At 40.5% G+C, this 27,271-nt stretch overlaps 2 protein-coding genes across 3 annotated transcripts; one reads left to right on the forward strand and one right to left on the reverse strand.

The window, feature by feature from the left end:
- The first annotated feature begins 5,069 nt into the window (after window positions 1-5,069).
- Window positions 5,070-12,145, forward strand: FKBP11 (FKBP prolyl isomerase 11). 2 transcript variants are annotated; one of them, XM_070934891.1, is made up of 6 exons: window positions 5,070-5,235; window positions 5,705-5,770; window positions 8,529-8,616; window positions 9,708-9,741; window positions 11,403-11,473; window positions 11,907-12,145. In XM_070934891.1, exons 1-6 carry the CDS (start codon window positions 5,113-5,115, stop codon window positions 12,122-12,124), a joined length of 600 nt encoding a protein of 199 aa, XP_070790992.1. In that variant the 5' UTR covers window positions 5,070-5,112; the 3' UTR covers window positions 12,125-12,145. The 2 variants fall into 2 exon arrangements, with proteins under 2 accessions (XP_070790992.1, XP_070790993.1); XM_070934892.1 differs by lacking the exon at window positions 5,070-5,235 and adding an exon at window positions 7,892-8,036 and having other exon boundaries at window positions 5,704-5,770.
- Window positions 12,146-13,324: 1,179 nt separating this feature from the next.
- Window positions 13,325-26,986, reverse strand: CCDC65 (coiled-coil domain containing 65). Its single transcript, XM_070934893.1, has 9 exons — window positions 26,930-26,986; window positions 22,799-22,955; window positions 22,208-22,375; window positions 20,806-20,975; window positions 20,563-20,701; window positions 18,991-19,188; window positions 17,583-17,801; window positions 14,349-14,501; window positions 13,325-13,639 (listed from the first exon to the last, which is right to left on the reverse strand). The coding sequence occupies exons 2-9, from the start codon at window positions 22,928-22,930 to the stop codon at window positions 13,325-13,327; spliced, it is 1,494 nt and encodes a 497-aa protein (XP_070790994.1). The 5' UTR covers window positions 22,931-22,955; window positions 26,930-26,986.
- Between the last annotated feature and the right edge of the window lie 285 nt (window positions 26,987-27,271).

A 27,271-nucleotide genomic window follows, 5' to 3' on the forward strand; every position in this document is an offset into this window, starting at 1 on the left:
ATAGAGCACTGCACACCAAAACAACTAGACACAAGAACAGTTTTTTTCCCGAACGCCACCACTCTGCTAAACAAATAATTCCCTAAACACTGTCAAACTAGTTATTAAGTCTGCATTACTATTAATCTTCTCATCGTTCCTATCACCCATCTCCTCCCACTTATGACTGTAACCTTGTTGCTGGTATCCTTACAATTTATATTGACTGTTTCCTAATATGATTTGATTGCTTATTCGTTCCCTATGACTATCATTAAGTGTTGTACCTTATGATTCTTGATGAACATATCATTTCTTTTATGTACATTGAGAGCGTATGCACCAAGACAAATTCCTTGTGTGTCCAATCACACTTGGCCAATAAAGAATTCTATTCTATTCTATTCTATTCTATTCTATTCTATTCTGTTCTATTCTATTCTATTCTATTCTATTCTATCCTATTCTATCCTATCCTATCCTATCCTATCCTATCCTATTCTATCCTACTCTATTCTATGTCCGCTGCATTCCCACAATAAAAATAAACAAGGAACTCCTTTGACCAATCAAATTCTTAATAAATCCATTCTAGCTTCTAGCTATTGTTACACTGTCTCCAGTGTGTATAGATCAATTGTTTTATGATCTATTCTACAATGATTACAGGGCTTCTAGTACAATGAGAGAATGAGGATACAATACAGGTAATCCTTGATTTACGACAATTGAGCCCAAAATTTCTGTGGCTAAGTGAAACATTTGTTAAGTGAGATTTGCCTCATTTTATGACCATTTTTGCCACCATTGTTAAGTGAATCACTGCAGGTATTAAGTTAGTAACACAGTTGTTAATTTGAATCTGGCTTCCCCATTGATTTTGTTTGTTAGAAAGTTATAAAAGGTGATCACATGACCTCATAACATGCAACCGTCATAAATACGAGTCAGTTGCCAAGTATCTGAATTTTGACCATGCAACCATAGGGATGCTGCAATGGTTGTAAGTGTGAAAAACAGTCATAAGTCACTTTTTTCAGTGCCCTTTTAACTTTGAATGGTCACTAAATGAACTGCTGTAAGGTGGGGACTACCTGTATCTACCTTCTCTATACCTCTCATACTTTTATGCACGTCTACCTCACTCCCACTCTCCTCATATAGTTCTCATTTTAACATGAGAAAAAGAATCTCATCCTAGAGAAAATAATATTTCAGAACTTAGAACAACATTTTTACACCTTTTCCAGTTTATCTTGCTGAGTGTACTGATCTGAACCCTACAGAGCAGTTCAATATTTGTATAGGGGGATTACAACATTGGTAAATTCATTTTCATTTTTTCTCAACATGAAATATATCTTTTTCACAGCTTTGGGATTCAAGGCCCCAATCTATATTGAATTGTGAACTGTTTTCAAGAACCACCCAGACTTGATTTTTAACTCTTTCTTCCAGAAATTATGTCATTCTTTACAGTGTCACGGTAACATAGTATGTGTTACAAAGCAACTAGCTTGTTTGCTTTCTACGTCATCCTTAAACGTTGGCAATTGCTATGCAATTTTTAAAAAGTGCATGTGTAAAGCTTGAAATTCTTTTCATTCTGTATGTTTGGAGAAACTTTGTAGCTGAATAGATGTTGAATTCTAAAGGGCTCCCCACTCCCACCCCCAAATTAAGCATGTCATCATTTGCCTCTCTATCCTGATATATTTCTATGGTCAGGGTGGAGTGTTGTCCATGGTGTTTGAATCATGAATTCTTTGTAGAATGTCTGCATTTAAGTATGATATCAGTTTTCATGTAAACCAAAACTCCATAAAAGATTGTTTACATAACTCATTCTGCGTCACCTTGGTGTAGGAGTTTAATTATCTGACAGGGCAACAGATATGATCATTGCTTAAGTTTCAAACATGACCCTAAACCATGATTTGCCAAAGAACAGTTGGCTTAATCGCATCAAAGGTTTCACTGCCTCTTGTAATTTCTTTTTCCAAATCAATCTCTTGGCCTTATCATTTGTAACCGTACTGTGTCTTGTCAAGATAAAATTTGCTCCACATTTGTCATTGCCTCGTTATCATTTTTTTGACATAATCTAGTCATGGAATCAAACATCCTTATTGCTACTGTTCATTTCATAGCTACTGATTTCTGGCTCTGTTCTTCAAATATGTTCTTCAATATTTCCAATGTTATGACAGTTTGTATAATTTTGTATGTCTTAGTTAACCAACACCAAAACCAGACTTGTATTTCTTTTTCCTTCTACTAAGAATCTTTAATCCCCTCTAATTTCCAATTTCTAAAAATGTCTGCTATGAGCCAAGATAGCTAAAATAATTCTGGCTTCCATGAGAACTTATTTATTTTTTATAATTAATTCCAAAAACTTATTGTAAAATTCAATGTTGTAATTTAACCGGACCTTTAATTCATTTGTAAGTTATTTAGATCAAAATCATATCCTTTTTTTGTTGTTTATTTCAAATTCTTTAAGTTCTTAAAGTAGTAATTCATTTTTCTTTTGTTCAGAGTTGAAACTAAACTACTTGGAGACTCTTCAAACTTGTTGTTCCAAAGGTCTGATAGCTTTAAGATGGTTAATAAACAAATTCTGAAAGTCATTAGAATGCGAGGCTTGCAAACTTTAGTGTCTCTTTAAAGGCTCTGCCACCGTTGCAGGCAAAACAGCTAATCCCTTCATCTCCTACTGCTCAAATCCATGGAAGGCCACTGTCCCATGGCCTCTTCACAAGCTGCAACCATCTGAAGCATACAAGGGCAATCTCTTGTCTTCTCCTTATTCTACTCACTAGTTCTTCGGTCTTTGATGCAGTTGTCATTTCTGCTTTTGCAGAGACATTTGTAACACAAGTCTTCGACTAGTGTTATAAATAAGAAAAATACTAGATTGCTACAGAAAATCAATTACCACCACCACCCCATTGTCATAAAACAATAGAACAATCTATTTGAGCCAAAGGTTTGAGTAGTTGTGTGGCTATATAAAGGTATTCTGCAGCCTGAAATGTAAAGGAAGAGTTACCATCCCTTAAACTTAAAAAATAATGAATATAAAATTTATCTGCAGGATATTTCTGGTTTACTATTTACTTAAAAGAACAGGTGGCCACATGATCTGGGCGTCTCATTTTGCTAAGTCCTTCAGCCAAAATTGTTCTGTGAAATCTAAGAATCAAACTTTTGGATTTTAGTTTATTTTACAGCAGATGATTTTTTTTTGTTTTTCACCTTGCTGGGGGAGAACTCCCAATTTTTTCACACCACTTTGAGTCATAACTTTCACATATTACCAAGTTTCTCTTCAGAGTACATAAATCTTTCATCTTTTATTAAAGATTCCATGGAGAGGAACATCTGAGTTTATAACTACACACACATACGCACACACAAATTTGTATCCCATCTTTATTATTTTTTACAAATAACTCAAGATGGTCACAGCTTGGGTGGGATGATGATGATGTCAAAAACACGAAACAAAAGCTTTTTTTTAAGGAAGTGAATTGGGGGTGTAATATAAAAAGCCTAATTTTATTTTATACAGAATTGTAATTTATATAAACTATAATAAAGACTCCTTATCCATATTAGAACATACATTATATTTCAGGTTGTTTCCTACCTCAAAACAGCATATGTTACTCATGTACTTATACCCTGGTCACTTCTCAAATTGATTACTGTAATGTGCTCTACGAGGCTGCCCTTGAAGAGTATCCAAAAGTTCAACTGGTGCAAAACACAGTACAGGTAGTCCTTAACTTACAACCACAATTGAACCTCAAATTTATGTTGCTAAGTGAAACATTTGTTAAGTGAATTTTGCCCCATTTTACAATTTTTCTTGCCACAGTGTATGTATGTATGTATGTATGTATGTATGTATGTATGTATTTATTTATTTATTTATTAGTTCGATTTATATATGCCACCCTTCTCCGGAGACTCAGGGGGGCTTACAATGCGTTAAGCAATAGCCTTTATACTTTTGTATATACCTGCTTAGTAGGGCTTTTTTTGGGCCCCCCTAAGCGGTGTTCTATTTTATACAGCTTATTGCCCCCACAATCCGGGTCCTCATTTTACCTACCTCGGAAGGATGGAAGGCTGAGTCAACCTTGAGCCTGGTGAGAATTGAACTTGCAGTAATTGCAGGCAGCTGGCAATTAAGTACTACTTTAACAGCAGCAGTTTAGTCCACTGCGCCACCAGGCTCATGTATATATGTATGTATGTATGTGTATATGTATATGTATATGTTTTCTTTTCTTTTCGTAGGCCTTTATGTGTATTTCTCTTTAGCCAGGTTCTTCCTAGTAAATCAAGATTTTTATGCAGCCCTAGTTCAGTGAAATATACATACACACCAGTGGTGGGTTTCCAAAAATTTTACTACCGGTTCTGTGGGTGTGGCTTGGTGGGCATGGCAGGGGAAGGATACTGTAAAATCTCCATTCCCACCCCACTCCAGGGGAAGGTTACTGCAAAATCCCCATTTCCTCCAGATCAGCTGGGACTTGGTAGGCAGAGAATAGATGGGGGTGGGGCCAGTCAGAATTTTTACTCCTGGTTCTCCAAACTACTCAAAATTTCTGCTACCGGTTCTCCAGAACTGATCAGAACCTGCTGCAACCCACCTCTAATACACACCATTTTCGTTGTATACCTGATGTACAATCAATGACAATAAAGGCTGTTATTATTATTATTTATGCAAGTTGCCAAGCACAACTTTTCATTCACTTTCTAAGAGATGGCTCTTCTCTCATGAGGCCCACGCCTATCCCCCCGTTAAATCACGGTTTAATCCACCCCATTTTCAGGATTCACGGGTAGTATCGATGAGTCGCCAAGGGAAAGGGCAAATCGCTGCATCGGACTACTTCTCGGATGGAGGTAGGGCGCAAAGCCCCCGTCTCCCATCTCGTTCCCGTTTGCTAGGAGGGCCCCACTTGCTCTCTCTCTCTCGCTCTCTCCTCCCTCTGGGGCGGGGAAGTGGGCAGCAAGGGGCGGCGCCAGGAGGCACCCTTAGCCTTGAGGTATAAGCCTGGTAGTAGTTGCTCGTTCTTTCTTTTGCCCACCCCTCCGTCTCCCCTCGCTATGTTACTTCGGCTCCGTGTCAGCCTCTCCCTCCTCCTCCTCCTCCTGAGCTGTGGGACGAGAGGCCAGGAGCAGGAGAGCAAAAGCGAAACTCCGCTCCAGACGCTGCAGATTGAAACCCTGGTAAGTGAGCGCGCGGGCACGTCTGGCTCGGAAAGCACCGACCGACACCGTTCGGTTCCCGCTGCTGCTGCTGCTCCGCTACTTGCGGGGAGGAGCCGGCACGCCTCGGGGAGGACGGGGGGGGGGGGTGCCTCCGTCCGGCTGCTTAAATGACAGCTGGAGGCGAGAGGATGCCTATCCCCAACAGCGGGGTCGAGGCGCTTCCCTCACGTGCGAATGCTTCGCCTCGCGGACGAATTGGGGAGGGCAAAAAAAAGAAAGAATAACTCTCCCGGGACACGGAGACGTGTGCGCGCGCGCCTCTCCAGGATGAAAGCTGCGGTCTCCCCCCCGCGAAGGCTTAACGCGCATTTCACTCAACCGAGGAGACACAGAGAGGGTGGTGGTGGTGGTTGAGCAGCTGGCCGCCCCCACCCCCACCTTCTCCGCGTCTCTCGCTTTTTTTTTTTTTTTTTTCCCCTTTCCACAGGCGGCGTCCCCTGAAGGCTGCACGGAGCGCTCGACAACAGGCGACACTCTGGCTATCCACTACACAGTGAGTAAAGCGAGGCGTGGGGGGGGGGCTTAAAGCAAAGCCGCACGAACACGTCAGCACAGTCTCCTCCAGTTGTGGGGGGTAAAGTGGGGGGGGGTTTCCCCTACGGGTGGGCGGAGTTTGCGAAGGCTCCACCTTCTACTTTCCGAAACACAAATCGAGATGGAGGAGGAAGTCTCGAAAATCTACAGTAGAGACTTTCAGAGGTCTTCAAACTTGGCCGCTTTAAGACTTGTGGACTTCAACTCCCAGAATTCTCCAGCCAGCATTGCATGCTGGCTGGAGAATTCTGGGAGTTGAAGTCCACAAGTCTTAAAGCGGCCAAGTTTGAAGACCTCTGCGTAGAGTTTCCTGTGGGATGCCCAGCGCCGGCTGGGAGGAGTTGGGCGGTTTTAAGAGAGAGCGTCCTTCCAAGCGCATTGCGTTGGGGGAGAGGCAGAGACGGAGGGAGGCTTAGTTCGTCACCCGCTTAAACCGCACGTGCCCTGTGGAAGTTTTGGAAGGCTTTATTATGCCCAACGCGTAGTGGCCATAGTGTGTGAGAATCCTATTCCGTAGGTTTATATAGTGCTTTACCCCCACAAAATAGAAGGGATGGGGATGTATGGTCCCCCAACTTATGTGCGACACCTGTCACCATCTCTGATCTTTGGGTTTATATTGGCTCCGGGTCCCCATAAGAGGAAGTGGGCTCTTCTTCACGGGGTGTGTTCAGTGGAGGTAGAGAGCCATTTAACTACAGGAGATCCTTGACTTACTACAGTTTGTTTAGTGACCGTTCCAATTTACAACAGCACTGAAAAAAAGTGACTTTATATATCCAGTTTTCACATGACCATTGTAGCAGCCCCATGGTCATGTGATCAAAATCCAGCCGCTTGGCAATTGACTCACATTTATGACCGTTGCAGTGTCCCGGGGTCAGATGATCCCCTTTTGCGACTTTCTGACAAGCAAAGTTAATGAGGGGAGCCAGATTCACTTATTTATTTATTTATTTATTTGATTTGATTTCTATACCGCCCTACTCCCGAAGGACTCAGGGTGGTGCACAGCCAAACAGTAAAACACATACATACAAAATTTAAAAGTAGAATTAAAATCAAATTAAATAATTTTGGCCCACTTAACAGTTTGACTAATTTAACTACAGTGATTCACTTAACAACTGTGGCAAGACCGGTTAAAATGGGGCAAACTCACTTAACAAATGTTTCACTTAGCAACAGAAAGTTTGGCCTCGATTGTGGTCGTAAATCGAGGACTACCTGTAGAGGGTTTGAATTTGAACAACCTGGCTCTCTCGGCTAGGAAATGGAGATGAGCACTGTCCCCTAGAGTCAGACATGACTGGACAGGGGGAAACCTTTACTGTTTGTAGTAACATCTGATAGGCCAATGCTTTTCAAAGTCATTCTTTCGCAGCCTAACTCACCTCACAGGGTTGTTGTGGGAAATACAGTAGGAAGAGTATTGGTATGTTTGCCTCTTGAGTGGAAAAAAGGGGCAGGATAAAAATCTTAAAAAAAAAAAAAAGACAACTAAGATTTTCAGCTCCCAGAATTCCCCAATAGAATGCACCTGGGATTTGAAGTCCACACATCTTAAAGTTGCCAAATTTGAAAAGCACTGGGCTGTAGCTTTCTCAGCTCTCCTACATGCAGTGTGGATAATCCTGTGTCTCCAAATGTTTTAGCCAAGGTTGATGGAAGTGGCTGCCGGGATGGGATGAGGTGAGTTGTGGTGTCTATACTACTAATGCAAAAGAGCTATGCCAGTTAAAGGTGCAGAGGAGGTGTAAAGCAGGCAAATGGATGAAAAGATTAAAAATAGAAAAGGCTCTGCTCTGGGAAGGCAGGAAACCCATCCTGTCAGAGTCCAGTAGCACAGGCCTTGCCCACATCTTTTGTTTTATGCAATTATGTAAAGAGACCTCGTAACCTGTATTTTAAATTGCTGTAATTCTTTATGAGTGGAGATATTTGAAGCTAATGTGGAAACTTGGTTAGTACAAACTAATTACTAGTAGACTTTAGCCACAACTAGTCAGAGTATATTGTGCATCCTTGGACTTGGCTTTATTTTGAAGCAATTTATTTTTTTTTATTACTTGTTACCTAGAGATCTACAGAGTAAGAGTTGAAATCATCTTCAGATACTTTATCCTAACAGGAAAATGGCCAGTTCACTCCTCTGGGGCCTCCTATCTTTGTGCCCCGAGCCAAACTGAGATAGTGATCCAAGTATCAGTATGTAAAACAAAAAGGTAATTTTTGCTCAGAACAGCATCATAAACAGCTCTTAGTATGTCTAATCATCTTCTGAACGAAAGGAGCATGATTTACTTCAGTGGGAATTAGCCATTCATAAATTGATTACATACTGTAACTTTGAATATGAATAAAAATAACTATTCTGAATTACCTTGCTATTACGGTAGTTGCAGGAAATGCTGTCATGAAAAAGACATCCCTGTGACTAAAGGGGAAAAATGGCTTCTCCTAAAATGGTACCCCATGCTTGCATACGTTATTTTTGTTTTGAAGTATAATAGAAAATTAAATTGACATACATGAAGTTGCTGTCCATACTTTTTCCTCATGGGACATAATGATATTTCATTTCTTGCAAAGTTACAGGTTTCAGCACTTTCTTTTGATTTAAAACAAAACAATTTTGGATAGGGCAATTGCTAATTGTCATTTGATGTTATAAATATGTACACGTACCCTCAATTTAAGGTTTTTTTTTTTAATAGGGTATTCTTGAAGATGGCCGCGTTATTGATACCTCACTCTCCCGTGATCCATTGCAAGTGGAATTGGGCAAAAGACAAGTCATCCCAGGTAGATCTCCATTCTTTATCATAAGATGCTCAGTTTAGCTGAGGAACACACTAAAGAAAGCAGTAGTGGTGCAAACAAGTGGTGCACTCAGTTGACTTTTGGAGATGGGATTAGCCCAAATTCTCTTGTCTGTGCAGATATGCTCCTTCCCTTGAGCACACTCATGATGGCAGTATGAAGCTGCATGGTGAAGTGGAGAGAGAGAGACTATATCTCTGCTGTTTCCAACCCTTTTAAATATTGTTCAGGCTGCTTTTGGACACGGGGTTAATGCTCTTTTAGAATATCAAAAGGAATGGAGCCTGATTGTAGCTTAAAAGTCTTCCATTGAACGGTATCCATGCAAAATACCTGTACTAAAACAGAGCAAGATTTGACAAACGGCTAAATTTGCTGGGCTAGCCAGCAGGCAAAACTCATCTCCTCCCAATTCCATCCAAATGTTATGCTGATAATGGATGTTTTCCTGATGACTGCTGATGTTTGGTAGGAAAGACCTGGAAACAAAGCCAAAGGTATCCACCAATTCTTTTTTCTTAAACTGTTCTGTATGGCTTGAGTTAGGACAGCAGCATTTGCTGACATCTTGCCTGTGGCAGGATAGAGGCTGATGAGTTAGCACACATTTCACTGGTATCTTTTTATGCTACCTCAAGGATTGATGGAAACCACTTGGCTGTGAAGAAGACCCAAACTCAACATACTTCCAACTGTAGAAGGATAGATTTTAGCTGAAGATTAGAAGAAATCTTTACTGGTAAAAGCATTAGATCCTGCAACCTAGTATAGTGCTCTCTTTTAGAAGACTTCCAGCACAAGCTAACTACAGTAATCATCTGTGGGATTGTGTAAGATTGTGATTGGCATGTTCTATTATATATGCCATTCTTTTTGTTCTAGGCTCCCAACTTTTTTTCCTGCCTGTTTATTATTATTATTTTTCTTTGATAGATTAATCTCAACCTGTGTTCTGGCAACCAGAAAGAGATTTATCATTTTAATATGAAGAGCTCCTTTTATAGAAATCTGAATGTTCTAGGGGAAGAAAACAGAAAAGCTTCTAATTAAGTTCTTTTTTCCTCCCAATTCAGGTTTAGAACAGGGTCTGCTGAATATGTGTGTTGGGTAAGTAACTCCCAATAAGTAACTGGAAATCTTCATAGGTAGTTGCTATACTCAGGTCAAGCCTGTGGCCTTCTTTGATTTGAATTTTGTTCATTCTCTACGAAAAGGCAAAGTGGGCTGCTCTTTCCAAGCGACACAAAAAGTACTGTCTGCATTCAGAGATATTTTTCTTATTTGCTTGTTCAGACCACGGTGGAAAAACTCTGGCCCTTTAAATATAATGCCGCAGTTGCCAGCATTCCTTACTAGAGACTGTATTGCTAGAAGTTATGGGACATGGAATTGAACATCTGAAAAACAATATAGTTCCCATCCTTGTGATTATACAGAGATGGGCATCAAAGAGGAGCTGCTGCTAAAAGGGCAGTGATCAATAGAGAAGGGAAAGAGGCTGAAAAAGTGTTTGCAAGAACAATCATAATAAAATAAAGATTGTACAAGAGTAATAGGCGCTTTCAGTGCCATCCCAAACCCTCTGGAGTGCCACTTGAAAACCATCAGCATTGACAAAATCACCATCAGTCAATTGCAGAAAGCAGCTATACTTGGAACAGCTTACATCTTGCAACAGTGCCTTTAACAAACAGCAGTTGCCTATCCCAGGTCCTTGGGAAAGACTCAATGGGTGGATAAAAATGCCAAATCCAGTCTAAACATCTGACAGCTGTATATATGATCAACCACAATATTTTAACCGCATGCTGCCCAACTCTCAACAACTCTGGATTGCTCACATTTATTAAACAAATTACAAGAAAATCAGTAAGAAAGTAAATGAAATACAATGAGGTAAAGGATTTCATTTGCCAAAGATAAAGATTTGGGGGTCAACAGGGGCTGCCTTCAAGTCAATCTTGACTCTTGGTGATTGCCTGAACAAAGTCCTGCAGTTTTCTTGGTAAGATTTCAAAAGTGGTTTGCCATTGCCCCAGGGGTGGGTTCTACTTACCTTTACTCTACCGGTTTGCAACGGGACCACACGCGTGCCCTTGCACATGCGTACATCGTACCTTATGACGTCCGGGCGGGTGAGCGGAGCCTCCTGCCACTTTTACTACTGGTTCTCAAGAACCAGATAGAACTGAGAGCAACCCACCACTGCATTGCCACCTTTCTAGAACTGAGAGGGAGGGGCTGGCCTAAATTGGCTTTGTGCCTAAAGTGGGACTACAATTCAGAATCTCCTCCCAGTTTCTAGCCTGATGCTTGAAGATTAAGATTAACAAACTGGAATATGTGCAGAGGAAAACAAAACAATGTTATGAGGCTTGGAGAACAAAATGTAATTTAAAAAAATCTCATTTTGTTTTTTTCACACCTTAATGCAAGCTCTCACCAATTCATTCTGTTCCCATCTTAACATTCAAAAGTGCTCTAGGCCTTAATTTCAAGAATTTAATTTCAGAAATTGTGTTCCAGTTATGTAAATGTCACTCATCGCATGAAAACAGGCAATCTGGTCAGAAAAACTGGTCCAGCATGTCTGCTCAGTATTTACCAGGACTGCCCCTCCCCTCAAGGACATAGCTTGTTTTGCTGAAGGCTGCAATGCTTATTCTATCTTAGAGGTGATCAGTTGGCAAAATCCCACTGAAACCAAGAACCTTGTGCACCTGTATCTTATCAGTACCCACCTGGCTTTTACTCGTTTTTTCTGGCAGGGAGAAACGAAGAGTCATTATCCCTCCTCACCTGGCATATGGCAAGCGTGGTTCCCCTCCAGCTATACCAGGTAGGATTCAGTTACCAGCAATTATTTAATGGCCAGTCAGTCTACTAGGGCAGGAGGTAGCCAGATATTTAGCACTGTATGGACAAGGATGTCCAGTCCTGTGGCTTTGTAATGTTGATTGGATATGCTATCTCTAACTGGGCCAGGAAAGAGATACTGGAAAGGAATTGAGGGGGGGGGGTATTTAGGAAGTAATATTGTAAAGCCACATCTGTGCTGCAGTTTTTATTTTGTAAACCAAGGGAGGACTTAAGAAAAAAGTGTTATAAAACTCTGGTGAAGAGGAAATGCACAAAAGGATAGCTTAGGAGTATCACTGCATGCAAATATATAAACTCAAAAATAATACTTCTAGGTTTAGTTTGCCTTGTGGAATGTGGTATTATGTATAATCTCTTAGGATCTTCTAAGAGACAGATTTTGTCTTTTCCAGCTGATGCTGTTCTGCAATTTGAAGTTGAATTAATCCAGCTCTCCAGAGCCAATTACTGGCAGAAGCTTTTCAACGATATACTCCCCTTGCTGAGCATTGGGCTTGTCCCAGCCCTGCTGGGATTGATTGGCTACTATCTCTACAAGAAAGCCCAGATGCCCCGAATATCTAAGAAGAAACTCAAGGAAGAAAAGAAAAACAAGGCCAAAAAGAAATAAAGTTCTTCTTCTCTTTTTCAACTTTGTTTCCCAGTGGAATGTGTGTGTAGGGTTGGTGGTGCTCACACTGTTTTCCACACATGCTCAGTATCTAAACAACTTAATTAGACATAACGCTTGCACAAAAGGCCAAGGATGGGGAATCAGTTCCCATCATTGCACAAACTTCATTGTATTGCCCTTTAGATGTAAGATCACAACTACTTCCTTTTAGCCAATGAGCTTCTAAGAAGACTCTGGATTCATGAAGGCTGATCTAATAGTTTGCATAAAATTTAATCATGTAAGTGGCACAGAAGAGTGATTTTGAGTGTTTTTTACATACTTGACTTAAACATGTTAATTCAAGAAGTAGTCACTGTGGGTTCTATATAGGGCATATATTAATCATATGCCTTTATAGTATATATTTTACTTAAACATTCATACTAAAGATAGCTAAAAATAGGAGAATGCTTTACAATTCCTCAGTTACATTTAATAAGTGCCTGAGAATGATAGGAATTTGTCCAATGGACTTAAATGGTACCAGGTAGCCTAACCCCAATTACAGTCCAAGCTTACACTGCTCTAATGGCCATTCCTTCTCCCAAGAAATCATGAGAATCTATAAGAATAGTGAGAGATTAATACTACTGCCCTGTAGCTGAACAACTACATCAATTACATTGGTATAAATCAAGTATAAGCTTGTAAGATAGACAAGACCTTAGAATAAAGATCATCTTAGCGGCTCACAGGCTGTGTGTTCTGGTTGTGAAGGTGTCAAAATAATGTCCTTGTTGGGTTTTCTTTAGTAACTTAGAGTTTCCATCCAAGGAGCCTACTTTCCACCTTCTGTTTAAAAAAGGGAATTTTAAACATAGTATATAACAGTTTTGAGAGGCAAAAGAGGGTATGGTAAAGGGAAAAAAAGCTTTATTAAATGTCCACTCTGCAAAGGCACAGACAGATGTGTTTCTACGTTTACACATAGGCATGGGGTATATCTTCAGCTTCTGTTGTACATGCTTCTGGATTGGATTGGCCATGGAAGAAAAAGCCGCAAGACACATCAGTTACTATTTAATGGCAGTTTGGGGGAATTTTTCTAAAAAGGGCCCAGCATAGACTGTAACTGGAACGGACTGGCTCTTCTTTGTGCCCAGCAGCTGTGTTAACACAGCAGAAAAGGACCACTTGAACTCACCAAATGCCAATTCAGAGGATATGTGAAACTTCGTGTGCTGCCTCTATAATATTATAGATGGGCCGCTTGCCTTGGGACCCTCTGGCAGGTGCTGCCTGAGACCCATCTGAGACAACTGCAGGTTGATTAATTATCATCAGAGGATTGACCTGGCTCAGGACTTCATCATTCACTGAGATGCCATCCAAGTACTGCTTGAGGAGATGCCTCAACTTAAAATTGTCTTGCATCAGTACATCTTTAGTCCGCTCTAGCGAGAGCTGTTCCAACCTCACCTTGTTGTATCTTTGCCAAAAGCGTTCCAGACCCACGTAGTCCAGCATCATCTATAAAATGTTGAAAAGCCTTGATTGGTTGCAAGGAACTACATCATAACTTTGAATGTTCCAAGACCCTGCCTACATAAAAACGCCAGCTTCATGTCTGCTGTGTGAAGCATGCAATTTCCAAGCCAATTCTAAATTGGGAGATCCTTGCGGGAAATATACAACCACTAGGAAGATTATAAAGACCAGTTCCCTTAGGTGGGTAACAGCCCAATACCAAAATGAAAAGCTGCACTTCAGACAAATTTGCTCTGGCAGAGGGGAAAGCAAAATGCTAAAATGTTAAAAGACCAGAGGCAAATTCTGAGCAAATATTAGAGAGTCAAACCTGCACCAAATGCCAATCATATCATCTGCATCAGATTTTCCCCTATGAAAAGCAGATTCATAGATAATTGAGGATTAGGAAAGAGGGTGACACTTAACTGTTTTTTCTCTTTTGCTAAGTTTTCAAGGAAAATCCCTCTGACCAGCTATTGCCCAACTCAGGAAAATAAACCCTCCAAACTTCAACGAGTCTTTGCCTCAATCTTATCATCCCTCTTGGGAGAGGCACAGTAAAAGCCAACCAATAAACCCTGAAGATGCAGATTAATTTTAAACATACAGATAGATTATTCCAAACAATAAACCAAGGAAATATTTCTTCCATTTGGCAATGAAGAAGACAAAGGGGTATCCCACCCATTTCTGAATTCAGACGATTCACCTGAGCAAGTGGTTCGACTGGTTTTTCCAAAGCCAACTTATCAACTGCTTTCTGTTCTTCCCAGTTCAGGGAATTCATGAAAAATGGTAGCACCTTCTCCTCCTCAGACTCCAGCCTACGGCACATTTCAGCCAGGCGCAGAATTATCTCTGCCTGCAAAAACAGGAAAAAAAAAAGATTGGATCTGGTTTTCGCTAGGTTTCTGGCACAGTGTGTTTACAAAGTGCTGGAGCTTAGTAGTCCTTGACTTATGACAGCAATGGAGCTTGCATATTGGTCATGTGTTGTAATGGTCGTGAAACCATTTTATGATCTTTTTGCAGTGGTTGTTCAGCGAATGTGACAGTTGCAAAGTAAATGTCATGGTTGCTAAGCAAACCAGTGGTTTGCTGTGGGTGAGGTTTTGCGAACACCTGGAAGAGCTGGTTTTCAGCAAAACTGTCATGTGACCATGGGCCATTGCAAACAGCCATAAATGCAGCCATGTTGCCAAGCACACAAAGCTTGGTCATGGTGGTGACCATAAAGGGGGCCCAACTATCAGAATTTCGAATCAGATTCTAAGTTCCCTTTTTTGGATCATTTGTAACTCTGAATCTTCACCAAGCAAATGGTTGTAAGTCGAGGACTACCTCTAATATAGTAATAAATTAGGAATTATAATTCCTAAATTTCTCTTGGCATCGTATCATTTGGCTATCTATCTATGTTGTCTTTCTATCTCCTAGGATGTTCAAGGACACTGACAATAGTTATCCAAACATAAAACAAAGTTCAAACAACTAATATTAATAGAGACTCAGTTTGTGCAGTGCTTAAGGCATGAGGCTAGAAACTGAAAGACCATGAGTTCTAGTCCCATCTTAGGTACAAAGGTAGTTTGGTGACCTTGTGCCAGTCACTATCTCTCAGCCCTAGGAAGAAGGCAATGGCAACCACTTCTGAAAATCTTGCCAGGAAAACTGCAGGGATTAGGCAGGGACTCCCAGGCAGTCACTGGGAGTCAATGGTGAAGGCTAAATGCATGACATTATTAATAATTAAATGACCTAGTTCCAGAGAAAGGCCTTGAATTCTTTTTTAAAAATGAAGAAAACAGATACATTCCCTAGTGTAGAACCAATGCAAAAGAAAGCCCTTTGTCACAGACCCAACAAATGGGCCTCTTAAAGTGGAATATCCTTAAAGAGTCTTTTCGGCCAGCCAAAATTTCTGGATTGGCTGATATCAAGATAGTCCCTCAGATAGCCTAAACCATAAACCAGTTAACATTTTAAAAGCCAGTACTTCCAATAATAACCAAAAGATGTTCATGATTAGGCTTTCAAAACTGCTATATTTATGATTGTTCAATTCCTCTTCATTCAAGCAGGCTAGGCTTTAGAAAGTTGTTGTTGTTGGGATGTTATCTTTCTGGCTACCCTTCCATATCTGAAAGTAACTCCCAAGATGATGGAAGACAAAATGAGACATTTGCACAATTTTCACACATTAATACATATTTTACCTTACATGGAATTTTGAGGCTGCTAAATTGCTTATTTAAAGAGAACATATGTCAATGTGACAAATAAATCTTTGGAAATGCATCCACCACAGAAGAACTATAAGTGGCAGCAGTTCCTTGACAAGTAGAGAATATATGACAGATTTTATGCTACATAATATCTGGAAAGGTTTTCAGACATTCAAGACAAACAAGAGATGCTCCAAAGTTTGTTGCCTACCTATCTTCCACTGAGTTCCAATAAACTGTATCAGGAACGACGAATAAAAATAGCCACATGCCCAAAATGTAACCAAGATCTTCATTGCTATTGCTTATCCATCATCAGCACAGATTTTTTTCCTTTTTGCAAAAATCTCCAGCCATCATTCTTTCTGTCCAGTTTGAAAATCCCAACTACTGTTAGTTTATTCCTTTTTCCCCTTTTGTACTTCAGCTTGGCTGAGTGCTTTGTCTTGCCATTGTGGCTACATGAATCACTCCAGTTGATAAGTTAGTAACATGGCTGTTAAGTGAATCTGGCCTCTCTATTGACTTTGCAAGCCAGAAGGTCGCAAAACCTGATCACATGACCCTGGGACATTGCATTTATGACATCCTATCATAAATAGGAGTCAGTTGCCATGCGTCCGAATTTTGATCACGTCTATGGGGATGTTGCAACTGTCATAAATGTGAAAAACTGTCATGTCCCTTTTTTCAATGCCATTGTAGCTTTGAACAGTCACTAAATGAACAGTTGTAAGTCAAGGGCTGCCTGTATTATGTGTACATGTTAAGCAGTTTTTAATATACAGTATTTAAGCATAATTTTATTTCCATCTCTTCTTTAGGAACCTCTGTGTCATGGCCCCATTGGAGCCCAGTTCAGAGGAGGAGGAGGAGGAGGAGTTAGAACTGCAACCGTCCAACAGGGATGGCACGTCTCCCTTGGCATGTTTGGAGAGGCCAGGGGCTGAGGACGATGTTGTCCCAAGCCCTTCAGGCTTTGGGGGAGGTGGTCAACCAGATGGAGAGCTACCTGCCCCTACAGACACAGGGGAGGATCAGCTGCTGACAGGCAATGGTGTTGACAGGCAGCAGATCTCCTTTGATGAGGAACAGCTCCCTCCTTCAGTCGATCCAAGGGCAAGGAGAGCTGTGAGGCTATTCGGGAGGATATCAACCCCCCCCCTTCCTCACAAGGATCACCTGGAATGGAGTAATTAAGGAGAAGCCATGGAGAGTTAGTCTTTGCCAGGAACAAATGTTTGCTTTGGCTTACACTCCCCTGGCTTCGACTCACGCCTGCTGCTGTTTGCCTTACCTTGCTTTGAAGATTGCTCTTTTGTCTTGGACCTTGCCCTTGTTTTATGGACTGCTTTGGGCCTTTGCTTTGCTGTGTCTTTACTTGGACCTTTTATTTGCCCTGAGGACTGCCATTGTCTCGTACCTGGACTCTGCCTTGTGCACTGGACTTGGAACCCTGGACCTTGCCCTGTGATCGTGCGCCTACTCTGGGGACTTTGTTTGTATTATAAGGGTTGTTGTTTGGGGAACTAAGGGTGGCTGCCTTCAAGGTAACGTGGAGGTGGAGCCTTACCAGTTGTTGGAGGGCCGTTTGCTGGACCATTTGTTGAGATAAATTAAGGATTCTCTAGAGGCCTGCTTCGCCTTAACCACCCGAGTCATAATACTGCAAAGAAATAGCCTCAAACCAAGAATGAACTAGTCTCCAAAGAGCCTACCTTTCCCACCACGTGTTCCAAGGTCTTGAGAGTTGCATTGCTTTCCTTCGTCAGCTTAGCCAGATTGTTACGGGCTTTAGCTCTTGCCCGGTTCATCTGGCACTTTAACTTCTGCAGCTGTTTTAAAACCACTTCCTTCTCATCACGGACACGCCGATTTTGTTCCTCGCTCTCCTTTGCGTGGAGTGCAATCTTGTTCTTCAGACTGATAATGAGATCCTGGTGACCACAGAGGAGATATTTTCAGACTACAGAACATTCTTTGTAATGACAATGAACCGGGAGGGAAAAAAAAGCAAAGAAAGTGAATAGAGAGAGAAAGAGAACAAAGATATTCTTACAAATTTGGCTCCATTCTTTGGTTCCAATCCTGACCACTATTGCTTTGCCTACCACAGGAATGGGATCCCCCCACTGGTCCCCTGCCACATCCATAATGCAGTCCCTGATTTAAAAGGAAGTTTTTCTATGGTGCTATAAGTTGAAAAATAAGAACAGCAGTTGAAAATCCATCTAAATGGCAGTTTTAGACATGCTATCTACTGTTATTATACATCAAAGAAATCACAGGCTGAAGCATTGTGGCTAATTTTGTAGCATGGATGCTGAGGATAACAGATGTACTCTATGGGGGGAAAAAAAGTAAAAGTGATCAGTGGATGTGGTTTCCAAACCACTTCCCAATGGGATCTTGGGGGTATGTGGAAGCTGCTCAGCAGTTCATCAATAAGAAAACCAACAACTCTGGACAAAAATCTCGAAGTAGTTGCCCAACCAGTACTGTAATTTAGGAGGTACTTTTGAATTCGTGCAGCATGATAATGAGGTCCAGACGGACATCTCATTGGAAATGCCTAGAAGATGCCACAGAATCCTCTGCAATGTGCCAGGACAGAAGTGCAAAGATAGGGACAGTTGAACCCAGAGAAGGCTCCCTGAAGTTAGAAAGTGTGAAAATACAGGTAGTCCTCGACTTACAACAGTTCATTTAGTGACCATTCAAAGTTACAATGATACTGAAAAAAGTGACATGACTATTTTTCACTTACAACTGTTGCAGTATCCCCATGATCATGTGATCAAAATTCAGATGTTTGGCAACTGGTTCCTACTTATGACCGCTGCTGTGTCCCAAGGTCATGTGATCACCTTTTTGTGACCTTCGGTCAAGCAAAGTCAATGGGGAAGCAAGATTCATTTAACAATTGGGTTACTAACTTATCAACTGCAGTGATTCACTTAACAACTGTGGCAAAAAAGGCCACAAAATGAGGTGCAACCCGCTTAACAAATTGTCCCACTTGACAACAGAAATTTTGGGCTCAATTGTGGTCATAAGTTTAGAACTACTTGTATAGCTGAAGCATTTTTAGTCACTTATTCGGATTTATCCAGGAAGAATCCTTACCTGAATCTTCTGCAATTTCTTCATCTGCATTTCTATCTCCCTGGTGCTCCTTTCATCCCTGAGCTTCAGACCTTCAAAAGCAAATTTACGATCGTCTGTTGCTTCTGTGTAGTTACGTAAAGCCTGTTGAAAGCGCTTCCACAGCTCTTCCACTTTTCCTTCCAACTGCATGCGAAGGTAATGTTTGTCCTCCAAATTCTGTAGGAAATGAAAATGGGTCAACACTCCCCCCAATGCCCTCTCTGCTAGCTTGAGAGTTCTCCAATTACCTGTACTTTTTATCTGTCTGTTCAGGTGACATTTCTCAAGAGAAAAAACTGCTTCCTTGCAGGCACAAGAAAATACACTTGATTTGTTAGCCGAACCCTTATTCCTGGTGATGCAGTTCGAAGTATTGGAAATAAGGACAGTATCCATAAAGAGTTAATCAGTTTGGATTCCCAATCTACTAGCATGTTTCATAGTCCCTCAACTTCAAGCTCATGACTCATGTTATATCCCACGATATATCTAGAAGAGGAGAGAAAATAATGCAGAGCAGAAATGGCTCCATATTTTATAATGCCTTGGTTCCCAAAACACACTAAGCCCTTTGGTTTTGGTTTGGCAAAGCTGCGAAAATTTGATCAAGGTAGTTTGTAGCATATGATTTTGTGTTGCATGAACCCTCCTAATAGTAGTTGTTTTCGATCTATCACAATCGCACAATGATATGAACCCAGTGAACAAACCCACAATCTTTAAACAGATTGTGCCCAGTTCAGCTACAAAAAATTCAACTATTCATATCAGCTTGAAATAACAAAAAGATTGTTGAGTTTCCTCCAAGTAGTTTGATTACAGAAGCCTGGTTCAACATAATATATTTTGTTTCACTGAATATGCCATAATCTTTATTTAACTGAAGGTGTTATAATCAGCCAGGTTCACACTTCTTAAGCCAAAAACTACAGTACTACCGGTATTGACACCAACCGGATTCATACAACACACTAAACTATAACCATGTAAACCACACCATGGCTTAGTTTAATTGATGAACCTAGCCAATGTATCCTAGCTGGGCGTTTAGTGCATCTTAACTATGATGACAATGCACTGGAGAAAGAACAAAGAATATAGATTTGAGTGTTAATCAGCAAGAGACAACAAACACAGTATCTAGAATAGGTTATGATGTCTGATATCAAACACCTGATCTATTTAGAACCATGATAGAATGTCTTGATTGGTTACTGCCAAACAACTCCAAGGTCTTCCTACCGGTACTAGCATCTTCCTTTTTAAATCAATACACACCAATATATATCAGAAATATAATTCTCAGATAATACTCAATAAAGCCATAACACTCAAGAAAAAGAGAACATTTTCATAGGTAATGACTGCCCTATCAATATGTCATTACAGTTTGCTAAAGAAAAAATTAAGGGCTATACGATTGCTAAAACCTGCATGTAAAGATTTTTTTCCTGCCGATTCATCGGACTGCTCTAAATTGTGATCAGATTCTCCCATTCAACAGCAAATTTTAAAATATCATAAAGTCTGCTCCCCTATCTTAACTCACACCTTATTTTTGACATCATCTCGTGTACTTTGGAAGTCAAGTCTGGCTTCATATTCATTTTCAGCAAAGTTCTGCTCCATCGCTAACAATACATCCTGAAGATAGAGACTCTCCTCGTCATGATGTTCTATGATTAACTTCCTGGCAGAAATGGAAATGGTCCCATGAGCATCAAGGATTTCACAGATCAAGGCCCCATGACCATCTATCCCAACCCTATGTCCTTTCTTTTCTCACATTCCTACCTCTCTGTGTCAAATTCCTTCTGCAATGCCCGCAGCTCTGTCTGGTAATCCTCTTCTAAGTAGCCCAGGCGGCAGTTCTGGAGTTTCAACAGTTGATCTATGTTGTGTAAGTGGCTACGCAGGGCGTGGGTGTACTGAGCTTCTGCTTCAGCTAGGTCTTTAGCAAGGGACTGGGAGACAGAGAAAACCATAAAATCAGGACAAAAGGCAGGTTTGAAACAACTGTGGAAATCAGCATTAAAAAAAAATCAGAAATCTACAGTAGTCAGACCAATTATATCAGGCAGGCAAATGTACAGTATATAAAGCTACTGATTTTTCTGTTTTTGTTCTCCATACTGATAATACTACTAAAGTAATAGTAGTACAAGCTACATTATCTGCCAATGTAGCTGAACGTGTGGGAAGTTACCCACTAAAGCTTCAAAGATTTTGGAATTCTATTATTTTGAACAACCCTTCAGAGGACCCTTTTAAACCCATAAAGATGGGTTATATTGATGGTCACCAGTTTTCTGAAGGTGGTCCCAAAGTGATGGCATCCTGACTTGTGCCTTGCTTCTTCCATGGTTTAATGTCTATGGAGTTTCTCAGTCATCCAGGACAGGTCATGGTTGTTCTTCAGGATTTTCTTGGGATTTTTCCTTGAAAATGTTTCGCTTCTCATCCAAGAAACTTTTTCAGTTCTGACCTGAAGAAACTTCTTAGATGAAGGAAAAAAACCAAGAAAGTCCAGCTGCCTTTTGAAAAGCACCTTTGGGTCTTCCATGAGTTCTTCCTGAAGAGCATCACACTGGGTCCTGATGCTGAGCTTGTGTGGCAACTTCACACAACTGGAGTGCTACATTTACCTGTCCCTTTTCTGTTTTCGTAGAGAGGACCAAGCCTCATAATGAGACAATGCACTATGTAGCCTGGAATAACTGTGCATACTTTAAAATTAAACGTTAGAAAGATGAGAGGCAAAAAGTAATATTGCTGGTTTTCTGTGCTTGAGAATGCAAAGAACAAAAGCAAACTACTTTATTACCTATCTCAATTTTATGTGAATTTTATGCACTTCTATTTTTCAGAGAAGCTTTTTAAAGCTATGTCTGTATGTTTGCTAACAGACTGTTATATTAATAAATCTTGCCTTTACTCACTGTATCCAATATGTGACGGTGTATCCCTGAAAGTTGACTAAAATATATAAAAGAGATAAATACTGCACAAGATAATACCAATTGAGGACAATTTTTATTTAAAGGTATATAATTTGTTCTCACCGCTCATACTCTTTTTGCATAATGCCATATAGCCAGAGAGTTTCACAAGTTGCTTTCTATTCCTACCTGCCTTGCCTTTCTATAAGAGTATCCCCAACTGCTTGATACATGGACTTTTAGAGATTGCTGCTCACCTTAATGACATTGTCTTTGCAATCCACAACACGTTCAAATGTCTGACTGAGAATCTCAATATCTTTACGTAGTTCCCTGGCCTTGACTTCGCGGAGAACAGTGCGCCATTGCAAGTTGATCTTATGCAGATTCACTGAGCTGTTGCGTTCCTCCTTGGCCAACTTGTCCTGAAATGCAAGTCACAGCTTACAATGCATTCCCCCAGAATTTATCCCTGAATCAAGTAGACAATGCAGGCAGTGACTAAATATTAAATGATTCTGAAGATCAAAATTTCTTGAATATTTTTTCCCTGAGAAAAATATGGGAAATGAAGCAACTATGGCTATGCAAAATTCATAATGGAAACTGTTTTCATCAACTATCTACATTTGTTTGATTAGAGTTCTTGTACAAACTGAAGCAAGTATGCACTGAAATAATATCTGATACAAGTACTATTTCTATATTGTAAAGTTATCATTCACATTTGATAGAATGCAGTACATTTTGCTGATCCTACAGTCCTCTCCTTAGAGCAGAGTACGTCTCGCTTATTTTTGGCTCCATTGTAGCATGGTGTTTTTTAACTTTTGAGTACCAAGTAGTACCTTTAGAAATTGGATCAACATGTCCTCCTTCTTCTTACTCATTTCCTCCTCAGCCAGCAGCTTTTGTTGCATCATAAGCAACCGTTCTTCTTCAGTGAGTACAGCCCGTTTGGGTGCCTTCTTTTTGGGCATGTTTATACTTAGAAAATGGAGAGATCTGTCAGACAGAGGAAAGACCCAAGTTAACAAAGTTGATATAAAGCCATTTTCCAATATATTGGCATCTAGAGATATTAAATTGCACGCCTATTATATTTTCTGAGTTGGACATATCCTGTCTAAAGATTATGGAAATTGTTAAGGTAACACTTCTGGAAAGTCCTAAATTGAGAAATCCCATTTTAAGCTAAGAGATACAATTCAGAATTGTATCTCTTAGCTTAAAACCAAGCTGCTATTTTACATCCCTAAATTCAATTATTGTATTACTCATTCCTTTAATCCTGTCTGTTTACCATTCTTTATATATAATTACCCTCACTTTCTTCTAAAATATTTAGACATAGTATATTATTTTCCCCATCCCACCCTTTCATCCTCATAACCCTATGAGGAGGTTCAGGCTGAGAAACAGAAACCATATGCTTTGCAGATGAGCTGGGATTTAAAGCAGTTTCCCAAATGGTAAATTACTTCCTGTGTGAACTACTGTAACACAATTTAACTTGAACATATTAGAAGCATCAGCTGATCAGGGATGTTTTGGCCAAATTATTGAATGGAACCAGTTTTAGGAGCTACTACTCTACTCTAGTGTTTAGGAACACTACTCTACAGTAGTGTTACAGTTGCTTCTTTGAGTGTCACTATGCTCCTTTCCATAACTCAAAATTCTGCTGATGATTGATAAGAAGTGGATACTTGAAATATCACGTTCTCCGTATAATCTTTTCCAAACTTTACAACTGGAATTCTCTTAGTCCTAATATGCTATCAGAAGCAGTTTAAGGGAGAATAGAAAATAATTCCTTCTGAATGGATGGTTCACATTTTGAACTTCCCTACCAAAGAAATAAAATTTGATATTCTCCTTCCCGCTCTTCCAATAGTAGGCAAATATGTTTTTATTTAGGCAGATGTGTTAATATTAAAGTTAATTATCTGTCAGTTTGGTCTTAACGTGGCTGAATATTGTGTCTTTATATTAACAGGATTTTAATTAACCAATTCATTTGTCTAGATTTCCCTTCATTTTTATGGTGTTCAATACATTTAGTGCCTCTTTTAGGAGAAAAAAGTGTGTAAATTCAATAAATAACATAAAACAAATACATTGTTCTTTCTTCTGTTTTTTCCCCTTTATTTTAATTCTATCCCTGTTGTCTTTAGATGCCTTTGAAGCCTGAAGTCACAAAACCGGACCTCTTTTTCCTCACGTGCCAGCCTTGATCACTTTTTCACACTTGTTCCCATTTCTACACCAGGGTTCTAAAACCTAGTGAGGATACAAACTGTGAAATCCATTTGCTGGAAGGCAGGGAGAAAACCATCCCTGAGCCTAAAATATTGAATAATCAAAAGCAAAATACACATGTCATGATGAACTGGTTTAACAGTTTTCTTTATGGAGATTCCCACCCCCAAGAGGTTGCCTTGAATTTTATAGCCAGAAGTTGCATGCTAATGCAAGGAATTGAAAACAAGTGGTGAAACTTGACCTTGGACTTGAATTATGTCCCAATTGTTAATTATGTTGAACTTTAATTGGCATATAATTCTTCACATATGGCCTCTATCAATTAAAATAGTTTGCCATAGAGGTTAAGGCACTGGTTTAGAGACAATGAATTCTACTTACTAACCCTAAGCCTACCTTCGGCACAAACTTTGGGCCAATTCTTCTCAGCCCTAGAAAGCAGATAATGGTAAGCCACTTCTGCAATCTTGCCAAGAAAACTGCAGGGATTCTCGCCTGGTGCCGTAAACACTGAACCAAAGTGGAATTTTAAAGATTAATATTCAGTTGGAACCATAAATTTTCTTGGGGCTCATGGACAGTCAACCAGAAAAGACTTGTAGAAGACTGTTTTTGTACATGGTTACTGTTGCGAGATTACTGCAGCCACAAAGATGGAAAGATTCCAAAATACCCACAACAGAGCGATTGGGGAAGATGACAGAATTTGCAGAAATGGGAAAATTCATTTGTTTGATGAAAAATGGATTCTTTACACATTTTCTTTTTTCCTTTCCTTTTTTCATGTTCCATTTTTTCTTTATTCTTTTTCTTCCCTTTAAATCTGTATATTTGTTTATATTACTGAATAAAATCCTTTACTAAAAATGACAAATGCCCTGGCTTACAGCACATGCTAAGCCACAAATAAGCCAATCAATTTAAAAATTAATAGGAATGCAATCACCAGATTTGTAACTGACGTGGTTAAGATTGTTGTGACAATACAAGCTCTAAATCCCTGCTTTTAATCAATGTCTCCTTCCAATTAGCCTTGACCAAAGAGGTAATTCTATAGAGTCCTTGATGCTCTCTAAGCTTGTCTTTTTTTTTTTTTTTTGCAGACATCTCATTACCCAAGTAGGTAACATCATCACTGCTAGTGAGTGTGAGATTTGCTCCCTGTTTGTATACAGTAGCTTACCCTGCCTGACCATACTGGATGGTCAGTATGGATACTGTTTTTGCTAGATTGTTTTTCTGGTATTAATCCCTGCTTATCTGGGTGTTGGTTGGTGAAAAGGATGTTTTCTGGTCTGTTTCCTTCTTAGCTTTTTATTGTCTCTTCTGGTGCATAAATGTGGTTTATGTCTACGTGATTTGTCTGAATGGTAAGCTTCCAAGAATTCCCTAGTGTTTTTGCATTTAGTTTGGTCTAGCACATGTGTCAAACTCGCTGCGTCACATTGCCATCGCATGACATATCGTGACATTTTTCCCTTCGTGAAGTTGGGGTGGACGTGGCTTGCGTGTGATGCATCTGGCCCGTGGGCCACCAGTTTGACACCCCTGGCCTAGCATGCTCAAGGTTTCTCAGTTGAAAGTAGGGACAAGTCTTCCCACAAGGAATTCTACTTGTGATGGAATCCTTCAATTCAAACCAAGGGAGTGAAGGACTATAGCCTAATAATTCACTCTCAAAAGAAGCTGCTTCTTTACTACAGGGGCCAGCAGTCTAGTAGACTCTCCTTCCAAACAGGAGCCATGCCAAAACTCTGGCTAAAACACAAACCTGTCTCAGATAACACAGGTAGTCCTTTGACTTACGATCACAATCAATCCCAAAATTTCTGTTGTTAAGTGAGACATTTGTTAAGTGAGCTTTGCCCCCATTTTATGCCCTTTCTTGCCTCGGTTGTTAAGTGAATCACCGCAGTCGATTTTTTTTTTTAATTTGATTTATATGCCGCCCTTCTCCGGAGACTCAGGGCAGCTTACAATGCGCTAAGCAATAGCCTTCATACTTTTGTATATTTATACAAGGTCAGCTTATTGCCCCCACAAACTGGGTCCTCAATTTACCTACCTTAGAAAGGATGGAAGGCTGAGTCAACCTTGAGCCTGGGGGGATTCGAACATGCAGTAATTGCAGGCAGCTGGATGTTAATAACAGGCTATTAGTCTGCTGCGCCACCAGGCTCCTGTTAAGTACTAACTGTTAAGTTAGTAACCTGGTTATTAAGCGAATCTGGCTTCCCCGCCCCCCCACACTGACTTTCCTTGTTAGGAAGAGGATCCCATGATCTTGGGACACAGCAACGGTCATCAATATGAACCACATGCCAAGCAGCTGAATTTTGATCCCACCAATGCTGCAAAGGTGGTGAGTGAGAGAAACGGTCATAAATAAAGTCACTTTTTCCAGGGCCGTTGTAACTTTGAAGGGTCATTAAACGAACTGTTGTAAGGGCTACCTGTTTGATATTCAGATCAAACAAATCTGTTTTTACAGGTATTTTTTTTTCCCAAAAAATTCCCTTTCCATCACCATTGGCAGTTCGGCGGTTCGAATCCCTAGTATAGGTCTCGTGCGTGAGCAAGGGGTTGGACTAGATGACCTCCAAGGTCCCTTCCAACTGTTACTGTTAAATCCCGTAATAGAAATTGACTCTGAAACACCGACACTCACACACACACTCGCAAACACAAGACTTTCCCTACGAATTGACACCGACCTTTCCACCAAAAGAGCCTGCTGCTCGTGTATTATTTACTCCGACCCTCCCGTTCTCCTCCTCGACCCACCGCGTCCCTCTGTGCGATCGGCTCGCTTGCTCCAAGCCGTCTTGCCGGTCTCCTAGCAACGGCCCCTTTCCCGGCGACGCGCCGGGGAGTCGTTTCAGCGCCACAGCGCCCCCTAGTTGGGCTGTCCAGTAAGGGCCTTAAAAGAGTGCCCTTACCCCCTGCTGGTACTGTATATTAAAACCCCGGGGGAGGAAAGACGAAGCGAAAGCGACGCCTAAGAAATTGAGAGAGAGACTGGAGAGGCTGCTGCAGGCCACACCTCCCCAGGGAAA

The sequence above is a fragment of the Pituophis catenifer genome, unplaced genomic scaffold (genome assembly GCF_029215685.1).
Source record: "Pituophis catenifer annectens isolate HBS135680 unplaced genomic scaffold, rPitCat1.0.hap2 SCAF_2, whole genome shotgun sequence".
Classification (NCBI taxonomy): Eukaryota; Metazoa; Chordata; class Lepidosauria; order Squamata; family Colubridae; genus Pituophis; species Pituophis catenifer.